This window comes from Leuresthes tenuis, unplaced genomic scaffold (assembly GCF_036924035.1).
Source record: "Leuresthes tenuis unplaced genomic scaffold, fLeuTen1.0.hap1 SCAF_9, whole genome shotgun sequence".
In the NCBI taxonomy this organism is placed as follows: domain Eukaryota; kingdom Metazoa; phylum Chordata; class Actinopteri; order Atheriniformes; family Atherinopsidae; genus Leuresthes; species Leuresthes tenuis.
Genome location: NW_027325363.1, coordinates 24,440,465 through 24,464,563, shown reverse-complemented (window position 1 = coordinate 24,464,563; position 24,099 = coordinate 24,440,465). Strand labels below are relative to the sequence as shown.

The following is a 24,099-nucleotide window of genomic DNA, read 5'->3' as shown; positions in this document are numbered from 1 at the left end:
CCCAGTGATACCAGTTCCTTCAGTGTTTTTGTGGAGGCCTCTCCCTCCCTGCTGCTTGCTCTGTGGAGGCTGAGGCAGACAGCTCAGTGTGGGCTTAGGATTCATGCACATGTACAAACACACAGTCTGCCTGCTCTAGGCATTCTCATTCTCTTTCCTTATCTAATTTTGAGTTGGCATGTGTGCATGTGCTTAAAGCTTCACATAATTGTCTATACTGTGTATGCATGCATGTTTTCTGTCTGCATGCTTACTGCTGTACATCCTGTTTGTTGTGTCTACACTGCTTAAATCTGTGTTTGAGGCTTACATTACTTTGTGTGTATCTCTGTCCATGCATGCATATACAGTTGTCCTTTGTCTTTTTGTGCCCTTGCACAGTGCAGATCCACAAAATTGTCATGTATGTCATGTCTGCATTGACTTTTTTGGTCTTCAGCTCCAGTTTGTTGGAGAGTTGGCTCCTCGCCAGTTCATTACTAAAGCTGCAGTATTTCTCTCTGTGCTTGTGAGTTTATTTATATCCACTAGTGTAAGATTTAATTGAAAAAAAAATTAGACCTAGAACTAAATGTGGAAAGATATCATCAATGATTGTAATTGTAAAAGTGGAGTTTTCATGCTGACCAAGGAATAGGCTCACTGTTTGTGTGTGTGTTGGTGTATAATTCTGTCTCAGCTTTCCTTCATCGGCTGTGTGGTTTTGATGATAGGCAGTTTGGTTTCTCAGTGTGTCTCCTGTGGTCTGTTTTCAGCGAATGCTTGGCTTGCAGGACCACAATGGCCACAAGCCAGAGATTTGCAGCTGTGAGAGCTTCGATGTCTAAATCTTCTGTGATAAACATCTGATAAACATCTGTTTAGTAGCTAGCTAAGTCTCTCTTCTTTGTCTGTGTAAAAGAAATAGTTCAGCTGTTTGGGAGGCAGTACTTCTCAAAATGCTGAAATTCTTTAATATTTTTGCAGAAGAAAGTCTCCTGTTGACTTAACTATCCATGTTGGCTTAGTTTAGGTGGTAGAATTTGTGTTGCACCTACAGGTTCATGAGGGTGCCCCTTGCTGCACTAATAATAGCTTTATGCCTCTGCAATTCAGATTAATTCTGCTTTCCAGGCTGGCCAGTACAGTGAGAGACTGCATTTGAGGGAATGTGTGCTGATCATTTTCTCTCAGCTGTTGCCACCCACTCAATCTGACTTTTGAATCAAACCTAAGAGCTGACAAACTCTCATTGCCTTTGGCTAATTTGAAGGTTTGTTAGTCCAGAAAAATGTCTTCTGTTATCTGTGAACCACATCCAAAATCACAGGTCACTGTGCTCTGTTACTGGAGAACGTAATACCGCCAGTCCCCATTTTTTCCCCCTGCCCACTTATATTTTCTGCCTCTCTCACTTTGGATGTCACTTTCTTCTGTGTCAGATCCTCTTCTCTCTCTACCAAACTTGTTCTCTTTTCTCTCCTCCATCAAGCCTTGTCTCCCAACTTTCTCTTTCTCGTTTCTCTTCATTCCGCTCAGACTCCACTTCAATGCTCCAAACAGGCAAACTGTTATGCAGTTCCCCTACCGCATTCTAAGTACCCAAATTGAAAGACACAATTTTCTACAGGTATCAGTTTATTGTCAAGGGATGGAGGGGGGGCTTAATACCTTCATATTTTAAAACACAGCATGTGTGGTTTTCTGAGTCTGTGTCTCTTGTGTGTAGGACTGTTTGAGCACCTTTTTGCGTGCGTGCGTGTAAGGGCTTATTCTCCCTCTTCATGACTACATATATACAAACAGCAGGTACTTCTGTGGGCCTGTTTACAAGTAAGGATTTAAGGTGTCAAAGTTTTGGTGATGCACCTCTAAAATGAACAAAAACCCCCAAAACAATGGTCATCTGTGTGTCCAACTGCAAACCCAGAACTGTAAAGAAGCATATTCTTTTCAGAAGGGGGCAAGCTGCTCATTCCAAGTGACACATTGGTGTACATAGGAGCAGTATATTGACGCCTAAGTCACATCCTTTAAATGTCACAGCTCCAGTGATGGCATGTGATGTTGCAGAGCTGGTTTAGGAGGTTTTGATTATGCCATACACAAGCTCCCAGACCTCACCAGTCTCTGCTGGGTCTAAACCTGTCCTTATTTCCACCCAGGACTGCTGATTTTACTTGACATTGTGACAATCTTTCTTCATGTGAATGAAGTCCGATCTTTTCAAACCTAATTCAGCTTTTATTTGGCACTGATTGTGATTACATGCTGTGTTTGTACTTCCATAGCATTGCACAGCGTGCTATTGAGGCAGACTTCAATAATTAACTCTGAAGTTTTAAGCTTCTAAGTTAGCTTTTTATCTGTTAATTAGTTGGTATCTAAGAAAATATTTAACAAATTTATGTGAATTTGGCAGAAATTCAGGCCTTGGGCAAAGAAGGAACTGATTAGATTTTAACAAAGATTGCCCTGTTCTGTTTTTTAAAAGATTGGGCAAATGCTAATTCTTTTTTTCTTGATCAAGATAGATCCTTGAGCATGTGCTTGCTTTATTTGTTCTTCGCAATTATTTTACATCAACAAATGTAATAGTCATTACCAGATAATAGATGGGCCCTAAGTTTTGACATATCTTATTTTTTCTTGTAATTGTTTGCCAGATGCTTTTTGATATAGCCTGTTTTCACTTGGCTCAAACCCCAGAATATGTAGCATTAAGAACTAACTTGATCAGAATTGTTACCTTCGTTACCGTCTTCAGACCGTCTTTCCAATAACAACAGCATCACCTGCATTCCAGAACAACACAAGTTTATGCTCTAGTGACAAATGCTCTATTTCAGTTGCTTCGGAAGTTAAAACTCAGATCTGGTAAAGACATCACATCCAAGTTGACTGGGTTCCAGTTCCAAGTGACCTGACATGGCAAGCTATTATTAGCAATACAAGTTGATGACAACGCATTATGGCATACAGTATTTTGCACTACAGCACTATAATAGATGTTCAGAAAATCTGTGTGTGTGATTGATTGAAAGAAAAATAGATAGACAGTAATGTGAATATTATTGTCTTGGATTTTGTGTTTGGTGAAGCTCGTCTGACAATTCAAGTTGGAAGTCCAGCTGTCGGCCTTCAAGAGGATTTTTTTCACTCTGCACTTTGAAATTCTTACTTTCATATTTGAACCAAAAGGCTTAAGAGGCTGTAGTATTTTACCTACTTAATGTGAAAACAGATTTGTTCTCAGAGAGCATATCTTCCAGCAAGACCCTGTTGTGCAGTTTTAGAGATTGTGAGCTGATCCTGCTCCAAAGTGCCTGAAATATCCATTGTAGTTTTCTGCTGACAGACACACAGGTTTTCTTGGCAAGTTGTATAAATCCTAAGTTGCTGAAAGTGCCGCCATCATCGATGTCTTTAAACTGTCAAAGGTCACAATTGACACAATTCAAGCAGGAAAACAATAGAACGTACTGCATCTGTGACTATGCCACATGCATCTTTCCAGTTTTTAAAAAAAACTTTCAATGAGTTTTAAAATAGCTTTCCAAATATGGAGCACAATTACAAATGCACAATTGAGTCCAGTTATGGCTACAGCTTAACTGGGTCTTTTAATTGCCCCATCATCCATGCAACTTCAGTATATATGCAAGGGAGCAGAACTGAGTTATTGACTGAAGTATGTCCAATTCTGCAATGCTGTGGAATGAGTGAATAATGTAATGTAAAGTAATGTTCTGCCCCAAGACATTCTGCTGCTTCTCACATTCTCTGTGGAAGATCATGGTACATGTAAGTATCGCCGGATTCACTGCACAGATGTTGCCTTAAATTTACTGAAAGGTGGACTTCATGCTCAATGTTTTAATGTCAGATAATGATGCTGTTGGCAAATCAGGATTTTAATAGAGCAGGGTGACAGTCTGGAAATGCGTCAAGTGATGGTGAACAGTCGCTTGACGGAGAGTCTCTATGATCTTTGGAGCATGTCTAAAGTGCCTTGGCTCATTTGAGTCTAGTTAAATGTATACATACTTAGACTAACATGTTTACATGCATTTTAAAGCAACATAAGAAGTTTGTGAACTTTAAGTATGTGTCCTTCTGACTCATTTTGATGTACCAACCGTCCTGATGCATATTCCCAAGCTTGAAACTGCGCTGGAGTGCCGAGGGGATTGTGGTTTCCAAAATCGGGACACTATTTTGCTTTACCATGCTACCCATAAGCAACTACTGAACTACTGTTTTTGATGAAATGAAAAAGAAAAAAAGACCTTGTAGCCATTACAAATAAAGTGAGGGTAAAAATGGGGCTTGACAGTTATATGTAAACATGCTATAATACACCTCCCATCCCCCAAAAAACCTGGATTTAACTAAGGAAATAGGTAAGAGCCTCCCATTGGACAACTACTACATGGAAGATTATGTTTCAGTTAGCAACCAGTTATTTAACCCTAGCTGATGCAACGAGTAGCTTCTCATTTTTTAAATAACCATGTCGGAAGACACATCCTGTGGTCAGAGAAAATATGTTGATCTGTTTCAGAAGGGTCAAATTATTGGCATGCATCAAGCAAAGAAAATATCTAAGGAGATTACTGAAACTACTAAAATTGCGTTAAGAACTGCCCAACACATTATTAAAAACTGTAACGATAGTGGGGAACCATCATCTTCGAGGAAGAAAGTGGTTGGAAAAAAATCTTGAATGATTGTGATCAGCGATCCCTCAAACGTTTGGTGAACTCCAATCGTAAAGAAACAACAGTAGAACTCACGGCTATGTTTGATGGTGAAAGTAAGAGCATTACCACAAACACAATATGCGAAGGGAACTCAAGAGTAAAGAGCAGTGTAGCTTTAGGAAAACCACTAATCAGTGAGGCTAATCGGGAAAAAAAGGGTTCAATTTGCTCGGGAGCATAAAGATTGGACTCTGGAGCAACGGAAGAAGGTCATATGGTCTGATGAGTTCAGATTTCCCCTGTTCCAGAGTGATGGGCGCATCAGGGTAAGAAGAGAGGCGGATGAAGTGATGCACCTATCATGCCAGGTGCCTACTGTACAAACCTGTGGAGGCAGTGCTATGATCTGGGGTTGCTTCAGTTGTTCAGGTCTAGGTTCAGGAACATTATAAGCCCATAGAATGACTACTACTATACTGAATCACCAGAATATTCCATCAGTGGATTTTTTTCTTCCCTGATGACATGGGCATATTCCAATATGACAATGCCCAGATTCATCGGGCTCAAATAGTGAAAGAGTGGTTCAGGGAGCTTGAGACAATCACACATGGATTGGCCACCATAGAGTCCAGACCTTTTACCCCATTGAGAATCTTTGGGATGTGCTGGAAAAGACTCTCCCATCATCCCTACAAGATTTTGGAAAATCAATGCAACTCTGGATGGAAATAAATGTTGTGACATTGCAGAAGCTTGTAGACATGATGCCACAGTGAATGCATGCCGTAATCAGAGCTAAAGGCGGTCCAACGAAATATTAGAGTGTGTGAGTTTTTGGACGAGCAGTGTGTGCATAAGAGGGTAATGACAAATAGTTGAAGTGCTCTGTACTATTACAATACATAAACCAGTGTGCAATCAAGTGCAACCACATTTTAATATACTACGGGCTCTCTTGCACTATAAATTAATCAGTCTTGCTTTTTAGTGGCTGCACAGCAAAATAAACCAATAACAAATAGCTGCCATCAGCTTCAGTGAACTATTTTTGCAAGGCTGCTTTCTTCTCTTGCACTGTAGCTCAATGTGTGTGCATGTGTGCGTGAGCATGTAGTTTTGTGTGTCCCGTATCTACTGTCTGTTGAGCCGAGTGACCTTGATGTCTACGCTCAGCAGGAAGACACGAGAGAGGAGTGATTAACAGGAGAGAGAAAAGGAAGGGGGAGAGAAGTGCAAAGAGGGATGAAAATTTGAACAAAAAAGAGAAAAGAAGCAGAACAAGGAGGAGTGTGAAAGTTGAACATGGAAGGAGACATTTCAGGAAAAGAAGTGAAGCAGTAAGAAAGTGCGAAAGAATGAGAAACCAAATAAACTGTGTAGGAAATAGGGTGGGGTGAAGGAGTGACTCACCACACATCTGTTGATTTTTTCTTCTTCATCCCCCTGCAGGCAATCAGGAGGTGCAGTCATCAAGAACAGGTAGGGGGGAATGAGTGGAGGGGTAGAGGGAGGGACATAGAGAAAAAAATTACACTGAATGTTAATCATACTCTCACTTCTATAGGTGAGAAAATATGTTGCATACATTGTTCTTGCAGTGAAGAGATGTGACTCTCTTACTGTACACCATGTGCATGTGAGTGTGTGGCTTCAGCAATGTGCACAGTTGAAAGCTCGTCTGCTGTGACCAGGGTTAATTGAACTGAATCTCTATGGCATGTCTATACACATGTTCTCACACACAGATCTTGTAATACATGGCACTGTATACAATGTGCATTATGTTGCACATATATTGATTTCATACATTTGCCACAATTATATTATTCAAACTAGAGCATTTTTGTCTTTTTGTGAGCATGTTTGTTCATCACATATATCATTACATATGGAAGATGTACTATTTACGTTTGATTCTTGTTAATTCCCATAACATTACCCTACCTTATCTCTTTACATTTGTGGTGCCTCTCTAAGTGTCTTTTGTCAGCCTCTAAAGTATGACAGCACATTCACATGTATAGCTGTGCATGTGGCAGGGCTCAAGCACAAGTTTGTTTTAACAAAAGTACATCCCACAACTTTATGGAGAGCTTAAGAGATAAATGTAAATAAATTCTCAAGTATCGCTTTCACCCTCAAAAAATGACATTGGGGAAAGAAATGCTGTTCCCACGTTAGAGAAAAAGTTTGTGTGCATTTTTTGAATCCCACAATGTATAAAAAACACACACACACTGACACAGTTTCTCTGGTTGATGCTGGACTGTGTTTCGTCCTTGTCCTTCACCCCTTCATTCTCCTCCCCTTTTTGTTTGCCCTTAGTCTTGGTGAGGAGTTTTACAAGGAGGCCATTGAACACTGTCGCAGCTACAATGCCCGCCTGTGCGCAGAGCGCTCCATGCGTCTCCCCTTCCTGGACTCCCAGACCGGTGTGGCCCAGAGCAACTGTTATATCTGGATGGAGAAGAACCACCGTGGACCAGGTGTGTGCATGTGTGTGTCTGTGTTTACTTGGGCACTCTAACGTGGCTGGTTGAGAAGCTCTCTGGCATATTCTTCTTCATTGTTGTGTGTATTGTGCTTGCCAACCATGTAGCTACAAAAGTTCTTCATTACTTTTATTTGTCTCCCAGTTTCCCTCTGTCCTTTGCTTGTTTCTATCTGTCTTTCCCTCTTCTCTGTTTCCAACACCCCTTTTCTCCTTCTATTCTTCACACCTCCTCACGTATTTAGCTTTCCCCAGAAGGTGTTTCCTTAGTGTTTTATACTTCTCTGTAACATCAGTGTGTTTTGGCAGTGAATCAGACACCCCTGTAGGCAATGATATGCCGCTGGCACCAACTACTCCAAAGAGAATGCACTGGTGTGTGTGTGTGTGTGTGTGTGTGTATGTGTGTTTGGTGCATTAACAATTTTAGTTTGTAGGCTATGTCTGGTAACTGGCAGTATGTTACTTTTGGCTGAAATTTTAAAGAATTGATTCATTTATTTTTTTAGTTTTGAAGTGTATTTTCATTTTTTCTTATGATTTCACCAAATGTGTCTGTGTTTCATAAACAAAATTCAGAAGCTTTCCAAAAACCAACAAAGTCATAACAATGATTAAATTTTTGGTTTGGAAGCTTTTACAATAGATAGATAGATAGATAGATAGATATATAGATAGATAGATAGATAGATAGATAGATAGATAGATAGATAGATAGATAGATAGATAGATAGATAGATAGATAGATAGATAGATAGATAGATAGATAGATAGATAGATAGATAGATAGATAGATAGATAGCATCACTGTGTCTTTACACACATCAAACCGGCGTCACATAATCAGCCGTGTGATGGCAGCACCATTGGTTAAAGTGATGCGTTTTGCGATGAAGGCTTGATGTGTGAGAACACACATGATGTACAACAAAGCTGCATCTGTCCTGGTTTGAAAATACATTTGTGAAAGGGTCTATTCAAACTGTTTCAGGTCATGCTCCAGGTCAGTTGTACACATACCCCGCTCGCTGTTGGCGCAAGAAGAGACGGCTAAACATTTTGGAGGACCCACGGCTTGTACCAATCGAGTTTAAGATTGGTAAGTATGAAATAGGATGGAGTAAATCAAGAACTTTTATTACTATCTACTGCCATTTTCACACATGGTACAGTGTGAGTTTTTTTTTAAGAGTGACATGCTATCTCAGAACTGTAAGTATGCCATGGAGTGTAGAGGACACAGGTGGCAGGGTATGATGCAAAATTTCTGAATACAGTTTTCACAGCATTCATACTATGGATGCTCCCTACTTGTCAGTAGGGATGACCTGTTATCAATACTGCATGGACTCTGACATACCTATAATATCTTGAGTGAGTAGACTGCAACATAGAGGTCAGAAGAAAGTAAAATAAAGCAACAGCTCTTACCAGCATTTTCATGCACAAATTGCGAATTCTCTGGGAATCATCTGACATAATAACACTGTTGCTGTTTTTAATGCAGTAGCACCTGAGAGCTCGAAAGTTTACAAGCATCTAATGCAGATTTCCGGCCCTTTTCCCTTGCACACAGAGATGTCTCCAGATTCTCTGAATGTTTAGATTATATTATGTTCTGTAGATACCGGAATAATTAAACTAGTCACAATGTTACATGAAAAACTTCTGGGGATTGCTGACCCTTAGCCCACATTTAGTTCTGAGAGACTCTGCCTCTCTAAGGTGCTCTTTTTATGCCCGGTTATGTTACTGCCCCGTTGCATTAACACGATTAGTTTAAACATTTTTCCCTAGCTGTTTCTTTGCAGTACCATTTACTTTTCCAGTTGTTGTTGCTCCGTCCCAACTTGTGAACAATGTGTTGGTAACGTCTAATTAAGTATGAACTGATATTTTTCAAGAAATAGTACAATGTCTCACTTTCAACAGGTGATGTTTTCTGTGTTCTATTGTGAATAAACTGTTAGTTCATGAGATATGTGAATAAGTGAATTCAGTTTTTCTTTACATTCTACAGAATAAACAGAACAAAGTGAGTGAGTAAAAACAGAAGCTAAAGGTCCACCTCCACCACATGAAAACCCATTGTTCTCTGACTGGATGGTGGATCAGGCCACATCAGTTCTGCTGAACTTTAAAATATGAGGCAAAATTATCCTGAGCGATTGATGTCAATAATATTTTTAAATGCTGTAGTTTTCCAGGAATTTGATTACTTCAAATGATTCATAAATCCTATTCAGCAAATATTGTGGCGTATGAGAGATATATAGTGTAATACATTCTCAATTTCATCCTACTATTTTGGGTGTTACATCTATAACTTCTTTATTATCTTTATAGCCTATTTTTAGGTTTTTTTAATTTTCTTTTATGAGTGCAATTTCAATCTTTTTTTAATTAAATTATGGCACAGTAACACAGAATTCTAATTTGTTCAACTCTACTTGTTTCTGAAAGTGTGCTACAAATAAATTTTATACTGATACTGACTTTTACATGGTGTACTATGTAAGGTGTATTTAGTGTTCTGAGAGTAAAATGAATAATTGTTAATGGCTTTTTGGGGTCTTTGACCATTGTGCTTGAGTCTTGATTGGAAAAATCCTTTTAGTATACAGCTATCATAGTTATTATAATGGTAATGTGTACAGTAAAGAAGCTGCAGTCTTTGTTGCTTCATGAAGCAGCCAAGTATAGTTTCCCCAGGGCACCGTTAGCTCAGCTGTGCATGACAACATGAATTTGAGATCTCTGCTGTTTCCTGATTGTAATTGTTTCAATCCCCAGACTATGAGGCTTCTCTAAAGAAGGAAGGGGGGATCCCAGATGGTCCTGTGTTGGAGTCTTTGCTCGCTGGGGAAACCCTGGATAAGAAGGTGGAAACTAAGGAAGAAGAGCCAATGAGCGAATGTCAGGTGAGGCTCTGCCTCATCTTTCTTTCCTTTTCTCCCACCGTCTGTTTAGTGCTTTGCGTTTCTCAATGTTTTTTTTAAAATTCCCTCAAAGTGCAGGCCGTATTCCTCTTTTTATCTGTCTGTGTTACCCACTGTGTTTGTGTTTCTTTGTCTGTGTCTGTCTTTGTCTCTCTCGAAGCGTGTGTTTTGGCGGTGACACAGGCTCCCGCGACTCTGACAGCTCCCTCCTGGCACAGAGTGTGTGGGCATGTGCTTTCGATTCTGTGTGATCATGCGGCAGCTTGTGGGTTTACAGGGATTCCCTCTCATGAGTTTTAATGAGTAACTTTGAAAAACATTTTTATCTTTCTTCCTATACATTCAAGCTAACCTAAGAGTAAAAACTTAGAGTCCTATCAGTCCTTAACATCCCATTAAAAAGTTATTCCTCAACCAAGAAACATCATATAAATGTTTTTTTCATGTAATATCCATAGATGAATATGATGTAAATTATGACCCTGTAAAAAGTGATGCAATAACACTATTTAATAGATTCCTACTAGACGCTTTAAGCCCTAACATCCCAACAACAATGACACGTTTCATACCTGTCTCTGACATTGACTAGCAGATCCCCCCACAGTATCTCTTAACCAGGCAATTCGAGAACTCTGTAATTACTTTCTTTTTGCTATAAATTGGTTGCTTTATTGGAATATTTTGGTTCATTGTAATGTTGCACTGCCCACTTCTGCCTCAATTTCCATTTTTGGATGGGTGGTCTCATATTTTCCTCAAGAATACTTAGAAGAACTGATAAAAGACTCTTTGAGGGTGAATTAGTCATGCCCTGTTATAGCACCTGCATCTACAATCTCCTTCCTGAAGGCATCAGAGAAGTCTTTGAATCTCACCATGGAGATACCACAAACATTTCCCCAAACATGCTCTATAATGTCATTCGAATCATTTGTATCTGATGTGGTTTGCATTGATCTATTTCTGTGCTTCTTAAGTAGTAATGCATGTGCTGGTGTACTAACTGACCAAATGACTCCCATAGTGCTATTAGTCAAAAACTTGACATATGTTGGCATGTAGTGCAGTGTGTCATTAAAATATTTTAGGAATCTGGGGGAGTCGAAGACAGAAGAAGAGGTGGCAGGCCTAAAAACTATTTACAGCAGATGAACGGTGTCTGAAAGTGATGTCCCCAAATAAATAGGGAAAAACCCAACAAAGACCTGACACAAGACCTGAGAGATGCACCTGGGCATTTAGTTGATCCAGTTACTATTCACTGAAGCCTTTTCAGATATAAAGGGTAGAAGGAAGGGTGGCTGTCAAGAAGCCATTCTTAAGGAAGGGAACCAGAGAGAAAAGGCAAAGATATATCAAATGAAACTAAAACTGCCCTGAAAATCAGTGATATAGGTCTGATGGAGGGATGAATCCTCCCCAGAGCATGGACCTCAACATTATTGAAGCAGTGTGGGATCATCTTTGGAATGTCCTTCAAGAAGCCTGAAACTATTCCTGAAGATGAATTTAAGAAATTACAAGAAAGCTTCCCTAAGAAGGTTCAGGCTGTGTTGAAAGATAAAAGTGTTCATACTGAAAATCGACTTTTAAGTTAGTTAAATTTGTATGAACTCTATTTTACATTAAATACTTTATTTCTGTTTATATTTTACATGTCTGCCACCATTTCCTATTTTCCTGTTGATATGTGAAAAAATTAGGTTGGCTCGAGACTTAATATGTTAAAAAAGGATGCGGTTTTAATGGGGTGTCCATCTATCTATCTAGATAGATATACATGGCTGGAGTATTTAACTATTTCAAAGCTGTTGCTCTTGAACTCAGACGGATGGCTAATCGATCGGCACTTGACTGAACAGCACTTACCGAGGCCCTTTGAGAGATAGAATGGTGTATAGGGCCTCTAAACCTGGGGCTTCACTTGTTTCCAGGTCAGCAATCCACTGTGCCCTATCGAGTCTCTGTGTCCACACTTTAGTCTTCCATCATTATCACTGTTTTCCAATCCTTGATAATCTGATTTTATCAAGCTTCTTTTGAGACAAAATCTGTTTTTTTTCATCCAAGGATACAAGAGATTTTGTCTTAAAAGGGCCACTCAGCGAATTTTACATACAAGGCTCAGTTTGTTCATTACAAGGTGTGCTACACAGGGTGTAGACATTTAGGACACAGGAGAGTCTAATAAAAGAAGCTATCGAGTTCTGTTATGGGAAGTGTAAGCTCCGCTGTTTATAGAGCTCGACCCCAAAAAAAGGCTATATCTGCCTCTGCAGTTTAGTTTTATCAGTCATTTTTATGTAGCTCATGTGAGTCGCCTAACTTTATAAAACTGCTTTACAAAGTCTCTTAGTGTGACTGTTTAATTGAGGAAATTGTTATTCAGGTTTTATCAGACACCATTGCAAAGAAACTATGATACATTTGGCTGCATTTATTATTAACTTTTAGGTTTTAAGGTGGTTATCAAAACCTTAAACATGCCTTTCCATGACAACGTATGGGTTCATGCAAAGCAGAGTGAAAGCAAATAAAGACTGACATGACTGATGTAAATGGAAGTGGAAGTCAAAAAGTAATTTTCCAACATTCTCTTTCTAACAACATAGAAACTGCTTGTTGGGGATTTTCCTCATGAACTTGAGGTGGATGAAATGGAGGAAGACGTGCCGAAGCGCAAGAATCGTACCAAAGCACGGGTAGGACAGAAACAACTTTTCGTTCTTCTCATGTCTTTTTTCCCTGGTCAGTTTTCCCTTAATCAACTAGCTGATAGAGAGGTTGGTGGCTGTCAGCATTAAAAAGTGAAGTCAACATCATGCAAATGATTCGGATTGAACTCAGAGTCGAACAATGGTAGGTCTGAAACTGTGACTTTTGTGTTAACGCATCTCAGAAAATGGTAGCTCTGAGCATAATTTTGAACACAGTTTAATTATTTATGCTTTCCCTGTATGCAAGGATCTATAATGAGTCGTTTGACAAACCAAAACTTTATACAATTAAATGCAAACAGATCCAGAGATTATATCATGCTGGGATGGTCTCTTTTTTTTCTGTCTTCCTTTTGTTTTTTTACAACTTTGATTGGAGCAGACAGGTCTTTTGTCCCACTCTTTTTGGGCATCCCATGGGCAAATAATCAAGTGTTAACAATGTATTCTGAAAATCACGATCCCACACACATACAGTGCAAACACACAGACTCACACTCGCAGAGAGACACCAGGGTTGCTAATTGGAACTGTTGATCCCCTGCTAGGTGTCATCAGCCCCCTCCTGCTGGAAGTGGAGCATTACACTGTGAGCAGATGATTAGAATGCAAACGTGTGTGTGATTGTAGACACACTTGGACACACAAATGAGGATTGTTATACTTTTTTTATTTTTTGTATGTATGTTCTCATGTGACGAGTAAGAAAGTTAGGATTTTTTACCTGCATCATACATGTTTACCTCTACATGTATGTGTTCTTACATGTACTTGTATGTGCTTTCTGCAGGCCTGTGGTGTCGGGGGCATGAGAAAGAGACAAGAGTTGCCTGCCATTGAAGACAGAGACAAGCCTTACGTCTGTGACAGTGAGCCTTGTATCTTTTTTTTTATATTTCTGCCTCTCGCATCTCTTTTATTTGGAACTCACACATACTGAAAACTCAGCTTTCTCGCTGCATGTGTTTGTTCCAGTCTGTGGAAAGCGATATAAGAACCGCCCAGGGTTGAGCTACCATTACACTCACACACACTTGGCGGATGAAGAGGGTGAGGAAGACTCAGAGCGACATACATTGCCCTTCCAGCGCAAGAACAACCACAAGCGTGAGTCTGCTGTGTGATCAACTTACTGACAATTATCCATCTTCATCCCTTATCCATTTTATTTGAAGTGAATGAAGAAAGAATAGATATGACGTTCTGGTGTTGAGGTTTCACAATCATTCCAACTATCCTTCATAATAAGAGTGCAATGAAGAACTATTGATTGTCCTGGAGCATAATAAATAGATACAGTGCTGACTGAGTGAAATTCAAAGGGTGCTCCTGTTTGTGTGATGATTTTCTCTTACTGGATTTGTGAGTTCAGCTGATTTCATAACTTCTCTCTGATTTCCTCCCATTTTAAATGGGTTGAACAAGGGTTAGGTTATCATCAGGTAAAGAACATTTACGGCAGTTTTTAATGATTGCACCTTATTATTAACTCAGACAAATGTGGGTAATTTTATAAGACCTGCTTTATAGGACACACTACACCCTGCACTGAAGGTCTCACTCTGATGGCCACAGAGTGGCACCTAATAAATGTTGTTACTACAGAAAATGCTCAGATTGTTGCCTGGGTATAGCTTACAGGATGCAGAATATGTTCAAAAAAACCCCCCACGTGAGTGTTTTTTACAGCACATTGTGGATAGAGGGGGAGGCAATAACTGTTTCTGTATTGAAATCAGTCATACTTGTATTTAGACAATATTAACAAAAGAGTGTACAGCAACATACAGACAATCAGAAAAACAGTAAAGAGCAGCTAATATCATCAGCTTGCATGCCTTGATTTCTACCACCACATTCCTGTTGTGCTCATATTTAGGCTCCATCAAACATTACTTGCACAACCTTTGTACAACGGGATTGGCTGTATGAGGTTCGAACAGTGTCCGATTTGACTGATTTGGACACTTTCCCTCTTACATACACTTGCTTTGAGTAATGTCTAAAGACATTTCAGAGGGGCAGCGCCTGTGTGAAAACAGCTTTAGTTAATGTAACACGCTGTAACCTTGCTGCAGTTTCAACAACTGCTGCAAGGACACATCAGTTCAATGAGTGAACAAACAACTCTTCAATCAACACTCATCAGCTCTAATGGACTGCCTGTGAACAAATACCAGTTCTACTGTCAGGGAAATTTCCATGACACTCTTTGTATCTCTACTTCTAGAGTTTGTTCTTTCGGTTATAGCACTCAGTAGGGCTCAAAAGCTTATTAAGTGTCTTTTAATTCAGTGGTGCATGTTGTCATGAGATAGTAATGAAGATCCACCGTACTGCTTGCTAATGTCTTCAGTGTAGGCAACTGTGTTTATGCAGAGGTAGGGATGTAGATGTTTTTGTCAAGTGTTATGTTGTAAAAGTTGGTCTAGATTGAACAATTTAACTGCATTGATTGTCTGGAATGACATGGAGATTTTTTAAAGCTACAGAATATCAGTTAAATTGTATTCGGAAACCATTTGAATTTTATACTTGTGCAACACTGAATCTTCTATTTTCAATCGTCAGCAAGTCAAAATGACCTTTTGTTCGTTACTTAGCTTTTCAACAATGCCTGCTGAGATTCTAAACAGCCTCAGCTGTGGAACCAATGAGCAAATATGAGCACAAAGCTAATTAAAGATAATAAACCTGACAAAAAATTATTTTTAGCTTTCAGAGCTTATAAGAGAGACCGGCACCATCAAAACATGTGTGACACAGTCGGTTCTTTTGTCTACATATGCAGAACATTTTAGGTTGTCACATCCATGGTTTAAAATTGTGAGATCTGACCACCTAACCTCAGCCTGTAATTTTGTGTGGGGCAGCATTCGTGTGACATGACTGGAACTGTGAACAATGAATAGTAAAATGTGTAACCCCTTACCACGTGTATAAATTCTAATTCTGACCATGTACATGTAACACCTAATCCTAACCATTCGCAAGTGAGAGTAAAGAAGAAAAGTGCTGAATGTTAAATGAGAATGAAGTAGAAAAGTGAAAGGACAAAAAAAACAAACAAAAAACACACAAGGTGGGTGTGGAACTGGCCTCTTAAGTTTGGTCGTTATGCCTCTGACTACCCTTCTTTTTTTCTTTTAGCATTTGTCGCCGGTCAAATTTGTTGAATTGTGCTTCATCATGTAATGAAATGTCAAACTGCAAAATTTGGTCCATGGGCCAGTGTACTTGTGCAACATTACATGTTCTGTTGTGACATCTGGTTGTATCAGTATTGATGCTGTAGGCTTCTTAGCATGGTAGCATTAGTTATTAGCTTAAAGCATCAAATGTGCCCAATCTCACAGAGCTTCCCTACATTTGACCTCATGAAGCAACAACACACTTGACTTGACAAGTTATAACCTTTGTAAACATGCAGCATCTGGTACAACACTGGTCTAACCCACGTAATGGCTCTGTTTCATTTTGTTGTTCCAGCAAGCCAGCACTTACTAAACAAGGGCCTGTTTCTCAGAGGCTTTGTCAAGCCAATTCAAATTTGTCCTGCTGCATGTCCACTGAAGGTAATATTTGCATAAAGATGCTTTGTGAGTTACAAAGCTCATCTTGAAAAAGTTCCTCTTGGAATCCTTCACCCTATATCACTGTGGCACTTGCACCCTATAATATATCAGATAAAATGAAATGCTGAAACTAAACTTGCCAGTTCTTCAGAATTTGCAGACTTCCTGAAGTCACCTAATGCAAAATCTGGAGAAACATTGATTCTGTTAAATATGCCATTGAGGGCAATAAATGCCTGTTAGCAACAAGTACAGCAGATATTCAGATTTCAAAGAAGAGTTCATGAATCAGACCCAAAACATCCGTGCTGTCAGCTGCAGAATCTAAATTACTTGCACTCTTTGTTACTTTGGGGCTATTTCATCCCCTGGGTCTGGTTTTTTATCATCTTGGGGTTTTTTGCTCAGTATTGACTTCTGCCTGTGCACTTTGTTTTTGACCATTTATTTTAAGAACAAAAGCATTAATTTATGCTACAGGAGATCTTGTTTTGGTCAGTAATTTCTAGTTAAATTGCTGTACTTTTTCACAATAAAAAAGCAAGAGAAATAGCTGCAGATGTTTGAAAAGAGCGCACAGACAAAATACCCCCTGTCTTTGTTCCTCGTGGTCTTAATAAAACAAGCAATTTGCTCAGAATAGAACACAGATAAACACACATCCACATTGTCTGTGTATGCTGCACTGCAACAATGTCCATGCTGCAATCATGCTGCCTTTCAGTTAATTGGCAGTGTGCATTTTAAAATCGGCCTGTTCAACAAAACAGATATATATATATATATACATCTATATATGTATACATGTGTTTGTGTGGTCATACTGCAGTCTTAGGTCTCTACAGTTAAAGAGCAAGAGAGACAGCATTTGAATCGTTTAATATCCCCCACACTCCCTCCCAAACAGCCACACACACATACTGACACACACACACACACACACACACACACACACACACACACACACACACACACACGCTGCTTCAGAAAATGCAATCTTCTCTGCTGAAATGAAAAAGGAAGCTTAGCCTTTTTGGATGGTGTGTGCGTTTGCACAAGTGCTCATGCATTTGCAAGGCTCTGTGAGTGTGTTAATACATGTAAGTGTGTTGGCTCACTGGTGTGCGTGTGTGTGTGCACCATTATACATTATCCCAATCTGCTGAGTGTCTTGGATGAGACTCCACCACCCTCCACCCTTCAGTATATTGCCACATATGTAATAATATTAATATAGCTCCGTTAGATGGAACCCTGCATGCATTATTTATGCTATACTCTGTCTGTCTAGACACTATAGCATCCACAACACAAGTGTGAGCAGACACCCACAGAAACTTATCACAGAAGCTATAAAAGTGTGTCATTTCTGAACCTCACTCAGCTCCATAGTCTCCCCGTGCTTTACCATCAGTGTGATAAATGACAGATTATTCAACGAAGAGATAAGATTTTCCTTCCAGCTCATTCTCTTGGTCCATCTTTCACCACTTTGTTCTTCTCATCTTGTTCTGCATCCTTACTTAACAACACCCCCCTACCCCCCGGTTTTCCATTTTCTCTCGCTGTAGTTTGCTTCATCCATCAGCTTTGGCTTCTCTAATAATTATTTCCTTTGTTTTGTTTATACCATCACTAAAGTCAACCGCTATTACTGAGCCTCCCCATATATATGTGTGTATATGTATATAAATATCTGGATACAAGCCGATATAGTATTTACTCAGATTGAGCATCTGCATTAAAATTCATGACTGCACCACATATAGTGTTTCTTTTCCTCCAAACAGGAGAAGAAGAGGTTGGAGGTGTAGAGAGACGGAGAGCAGGGTGGAGGTATCGAGGTCTCTCTTGGCATTGATGTGATGTTGGGAAGGGTGGGGGTGGAAGATGAGGAGGCTGAGGAGAGGTGCATGAAGGAGGGGGGTGGCTTGTGTTAGAGGTTGCTGTGTCCACCTGAAAACTGGTTTTGTGGGTATGTATCGAAAATTGGAGAGACAGAGCGAAACAGAGAAAGAGATAGATTGGAATAATGGTGAAATCGCAGATAGATAGATTGCAAGAAGCACACAAACTGAGAGAAACAGCAACTGAGATTGAATGAATGAGAGAAATAAAGAAAAGACAGAGAGGAATAAATGGAAAACAGAGCGAGACAGTTGGGGAGGGAGGAGGAAGAGGAGGAGGAGGAAGAGAGGTGCAGTTGTCATTAAATCCCCCCCTCTCAAATCAGAACTGAGATTCAGAGGCCACTTTATCTGGACGGACAGACGGTCCTACGGTGTGGAGCAGCAGGGACACTCTGAGTGTGTGTGTTTCTATATGTGTGTTTTTAAAAATGCACACAGACATGCGTGTGCATTTCTTTGTGTTTGTGCCTGTCTGTGCCACAGAGTTGTGTGAATGTGGTGTATGGCCCAATCATGCCCAATTTCAAATGTGTATATGCTTGTGTGTGTGTGTGTGTGTGTGTGCGTGTGTGTGCGTGTGCATGTGCGTGTGCATGTGTGTGTGTATGTCTGAGAGAGAGAGAGACATGTAATTGAGCCTTTTGAAGGTCAGCATCCCTCTGTACCTACTCACCATTGTTGGTCGTTGTTTTTTTCCCCTCTCTCCACTTTTTGGCCTTGTGTTTCAAAATGGTGTCCCTGTCCTTCCCCTTGCTATCTGCAGACTGAAAAGTAGAGGACAAATTTTAAAACATCTATTGGAGCGATGTTGAGAAGTTAAAATGGCCTCTCTCCATCTGTTCTGATCTGTTCCGATCAATATTTTTTTTGCTACCAATACCAATTCAAGTCATTTAAGATTATCTGCCAATATTGAATCCCTAATTTGCATTGTCCTACAGCACAAGCCACAAGCTACACACCATAATTATATTAAAGTTTTTGCAGTCAGTGGCATGTATTTGCCAACTCTGCAATGCAGAAAGGAAAACAACCTTTGGTCATTCTTTTTCTGGAGTTTTTTTCATGACAACTCAGACAATGTCAGTGAGCTTTCTAAAATAAATTGTTTTCTATTTTGTAGCCTATCTCAATGCCTAACCATGTTTTCATGACTTCAACCAGTACTTTATTGGCCAATTTTTATCAAGCACTTTTAATGTGTAACGAAGAAAAACATTAGTCGAGGGAAAGTTGTCAAAATAAGAAGTGGAATAAAGAGTATTGACAGGAGAAAAAAGGAAGTGAAAAAGACAAGTGTCAAGGTTGGGCCAGAGCACAAGTTGTCTGCTTGGGAGTCGTGTGTCTATCCCGTTCCAAAATTTTACACGATTCTTTTAGTTGTTGATAGCAATGCACGATAGAATTTCACTTGGATTTAATAGTAATGTAGCTTGTGCGTCTCTTGAAAATGGTTTGAGCGTTCTCAGTTTGGGTGAGCCAAGCAAGCAGCTGCCCAAAACGGTGACAGGAGAGCAGTGAATTTTTGCCATTCTAAACAAATCAAGCCCCATAAACATATAACAACCTGAGTGAACACTATATTGTGGATTTTCACAGCTCTTCACTCAGGCCAGACAGGCATTTACATTGTCAATATATATTTTCAATTGCAGAATGGCTATGTTATGCCTGTAATGGACACTGTATAGGTAATTTGCTTACCCACTTCCTGCACTATAACATGTTCTACTGTTGAGAAAAAGAAATACCAAAAAACACCCAAAATCTGCCCCTCACAATGATTTGGACTTTCCTTACTCTTTCTAAGAGTGCAACAACTGCTCTTGGAAATTTTTTTGAACCTTGAGTACTTTTAATGTATAATTAAGTAGTACAGCAGTAGAACAAAGAAAGTCAAAAAGTTGGACTCAGAGTCTCATGTTATCCAACCTCCTTATGGATTCTCTGTTACTTGTCTATAAGCCAGTACTGAAGAATGTCTTTTTCCTGTTGCCAGTTGTTGGCCCAGCCAACAACAGTCTGTGATTTACTGCCACAGAAGGATACCCGCTGTCGCAGCTGTAGAACAATTTTCTGTGCTTTGGAAAGTGAAGGTAAAGGAGTCTTGAATAATGGTCACTATGTGACGGATTAGTAATGAGAAGGTGTTGCACACTAAGTATAATTGGAACTTTGACCAATTTTTAATTTTGGTTTGCTGGAAATGCCAAACATATATTTGTGTTAGATGATACTTAATAATTACTTATTAATTTAATCAATAAATGAAATTCACCCACCTCACCTCCAATGTCATACTGAATATTTTTCCCATGGTAATTTGATGTACCATGTACCATGTACATCAAATACATGTACTATGTATATCAAATTATGTTAGATGTTTCCCAAAGAAAGGAAACGAAGAGTCATCTTTTAAACTTTTTTTAAAAGATGTGGACAGTTTGCTTTTGAATGAACATATGTGCCTATCATTTATGTTTGCATGTGCAGCAAATGCTAGACTAGATTGTTTTCTTTCGCTGCATAATCACATATTATTATTTTAATTTCCTAAGCAAGGCTGGTTTGATGTGCAATTACACACTTCTGACTTTTAGACAGTACATGTGTTTTAAACTTTCTTTCCTTCTGACATTCCTCCTGAGCTTTTGATTGGTTAATTGTTACCGGTGCTGCGCAGCTCAGGAAAGGAAGGGAGAAATGGCTGTTGCCTAGCAATCAGGTTGCCATAGATACCGACAGGGCTCCCTCCTAAAGAGTACACTGTTATGTACATTGAAAAGAGAGTGAGGGAGTAGAGGAGCTATGGAGGGGAGTTATGGAAAGAACAGAAATAGGGAGGTACGGAAGTGGGGTTGGGGGAGGAGAGAGAAAGAAAGCAGAATGGAAGAAGTTGGATGTGGAAAGAAGAGCGGAGGGGGGGCACAGAGGAGTTCATTAAAAATAACATAAAATGGGAGGAGAGAGAGAAAACAGACAAAGAGAGAAGCAGAGCCAGAAGCAGAGAGTTGAGAAAAAAAAGAAAGAAAAATCTCTTCATGATTCATCATATAGATTCCCCCTGACAGTTGGAGTGGTGAAGGCAGGGTAATATTGGAGTCTGCTTCATTTGGTATTCTGTCTTAAGATGTGGTGCTGTGGCTTGCCGGTTGGTTTTTTTGTGGTCCCTCAGTTATGTTGGCCATGTTTGGATAAGCCCCTGCACCACCACCCCCACCCCAAATCAATCCTCTTCCTCCATCTCTTGTCTGTTTTTCTGTCTGTGACTGAACAGAAAAGTAACTGTACATCGGAAGAGGACAACATAACAATCAACAGCATCACAACATCATTTCTCACAGATATTTTTAAAATAAAACAAAAATATCACAGAGTCATTGCATTAGATGTTTGACTGATGAGGCACCAGCATTAAAGCCTGATGCACAAAAATGTTCCTCTTGCAATACGTGTTAGCTTGAAATACAATTCTAATTGGTGGTTAGCACAAGCAGCAATAGTCACCATGACTTGACACACAAGGAAAATGGTACCAACTACAGAAACTCAGACTTCCTATTCCAGTGCAGAGATGCCACAAAAATGGGATGCAGCTTTGCAATTTTTTGTGAAATTTTCCCCTTTATCCATATTGCCTTGTCCCTCGTGGTCATTTCTGACATTTCCACAGAACAGTGCGGGACGACGCACAGCATAGTGGACCATGAGAGGCTGGGCACAATTCAAACAGGATTTCACAGTCACATTCCCAGACGGCTCTCTCTCTCTGGAACAAAATGGGATTAATAATTTGCATTTTAACTCTTTATCAACAGGAACACTAGCTTGTGCTGCTGGCTGAGTGGCCTTTTCTGAAAGTGTGGAAATGTGAACACAAGTGCACAAAGTATCACACACAGCAATAGGCAGTTTTTCTATGTCTGAGTTCTTTACATGCATTGTTTGTAGGGGTAGTAGTGTGTGCGGGCATGCATTTGGTTTATTTGCATGTGTGTCTATTTGCTTAATGTGCACATAGCAGAACACTGCAGAGCCTGACCGATTGTGTGTACGTGTGCGTACATGTACGTTTTCTTCCTTGGGTCAGTGAGATTACAATGAAACCATATATCAAGTTTTACTATGCACCAAAACAGCCTCCGTCCTCTTTACTTTGCAATGTCATCTCTGAAAACAAGCTCACATTGCACACTCTGAAACACATGCACAAACGCATGCATTCAGTCCCACAATGCACTGGGAGTTATGCAACCTGCTGACTGGACAGGAGTGGAGGTAGCACTTGTGTCTTTGTGTTGTGTGAGTGTGTGTGTGTGTAAACGGGTGAAGGGTGGGGTAGGTTGAGTGGATACAAAGATGGGGACAGAGCAGAAATGGGGGGATAAAACAGAGACAGAATATAGAGCATAGTACTGGTGCAAGCATTAGTGTGACAACAGATGGATTGCAGCAAAGAGCTCCAATTTCCCTGTTTGAGAGTAAAGCAGGAGGAAGAAAAAAAAGGACAAATAATAGAAGGGAAAGCAAAAAAAAGGACAATGAAGCGCGGAGAAGAGATGGAATCGAGCAGAGAGAGAAGTAGCAGTAATGAGAATGCATGAAAGTGCAAGGAGAAAGAGAGGGGAAGAGGATGGGTGAAAGACTGAGAGGTGGAAGATGGAGAAAGAGAGAGAGTGGAAGCAAGTGACTTTTCATCTGTGACTGACGGTTTCCATCTGACTGCATCTCTGCCTCCTTGTCTGCATAAAAAAAAAACTGAAAATGTCTCCTTGAGCATTTGGGATTTGGTGTGTGCAAGTGTGCATGTATATGCTGGTGGTTTGGGCCATGTTTGCTGTCCTTTTCTGTATCCCTTTGTTTCACATTATACTCTGGACAATATTTGTGACTGTAATTGTGTGTGTGTGTGTGTGGCTGCACAGAGGTTAGAGGCACTATCATTCATCACATTAAAGAGAACCAGTGGGGGATGGGACTGAAGTGAAACTGGACGGCAGAAGTTATTATGCAAAGACTCGGTTGTAAATCTTTTTGTGTGCATGTGCACTCTATACTGTATGTTTGTGGTTGTGGGTCTTCTTGTCTGTGTGCTTGTTCTTGGCTATGTGTATGTGCCCTCATTGTGTTTGTGTGCTACCCCTGAGAGGCTCTCCTCATTAAGCAGCCAGGCGACAGGAGTGCAGAGTGTGTGTTTTCACACACCGCTGCTCCGATACAACTTGAGCCACCTTTTTGCCTCCTTTTTTTGCCACTCTCTTTTTCTATATACCCAGAATATTCAAACTGTTCCCTTCCCATTGTTTTTCTCCTGTTTCTGAGCATTTCTAGCTAATCTTCTTTCTTTCTTCTTCCCATCTACACCTGCAGTACTGGAGTCTTTGTGGCTCTTGTAAATTGTAAAGAACAGATACAATGAAATGATGAAAACATTCTCACATCATGTTATTTCCAATCTGAACATCTCTTGATTAACTAAGTTGTGTTTCCATGGTGAGTTTTTCTTTTTTCTTTTTATGTATTAAAGGGGTCCACTTATCTTTACACAAATGCATAGACATTTACAAAAAACATGATAAATCACTTCAGTCGGTTCAAGTAAATGCCATTTAAATGTTATGCATAAATGTTCAAATCAAGAAATAGGCAGAGATGAGCCAAATATCAGCCAATCATAAAAAAAAAATTCATAGGGGAAAGTGAGGAAAAGTCAACAGGTAGTCTGATTTGTGCGTGTGTGTGTTTGTGTGTGTAGAAGGTGCGTTGAGATAGTTCC

The 24,099-nt window shown here is 39.8% G+C and overlaps 1 protein-coding gene across 1 annotated transcript in view; it reads left to right on the top strand.

Moving 5' to 3' along the window:
* Positions 1-24,099, top strand: part of dpf1 (double PHD fingers 1) — a 48,821-nt gene that overhangs the window by 6,012 nt on the left and 18,710 nt on the right. Inside the window, exons 2-8 of the mRNA XM_072392948.1 lie at positions 6,135-6,164; positions 7,011-7,171; positions 8,168-8,275; positions 9,970-10,097; positions 12,731-12,820; positions 13,626-13,704; positions 13,811-13,942. Of these exons, the coding sequence (XP_072249049.1) occupies positions 6,135-6,164; positions 7,011-7,171; positions 8,168-8,275; positions 9,970-10,097; positions 12,731-12,820; positions 13,626-13,704; positions 13,811-13,942 (728 nt within the window). The remainder of the gene's footprint in view (positions 1-6,134; positions 6,165-7,010; positions 7,172-8,167; positions 8,276-9,969; positions 10,098-12,730; positions 12,821-13,625; positions 13,705-13,810; positions 13,943-24,099) is intronic.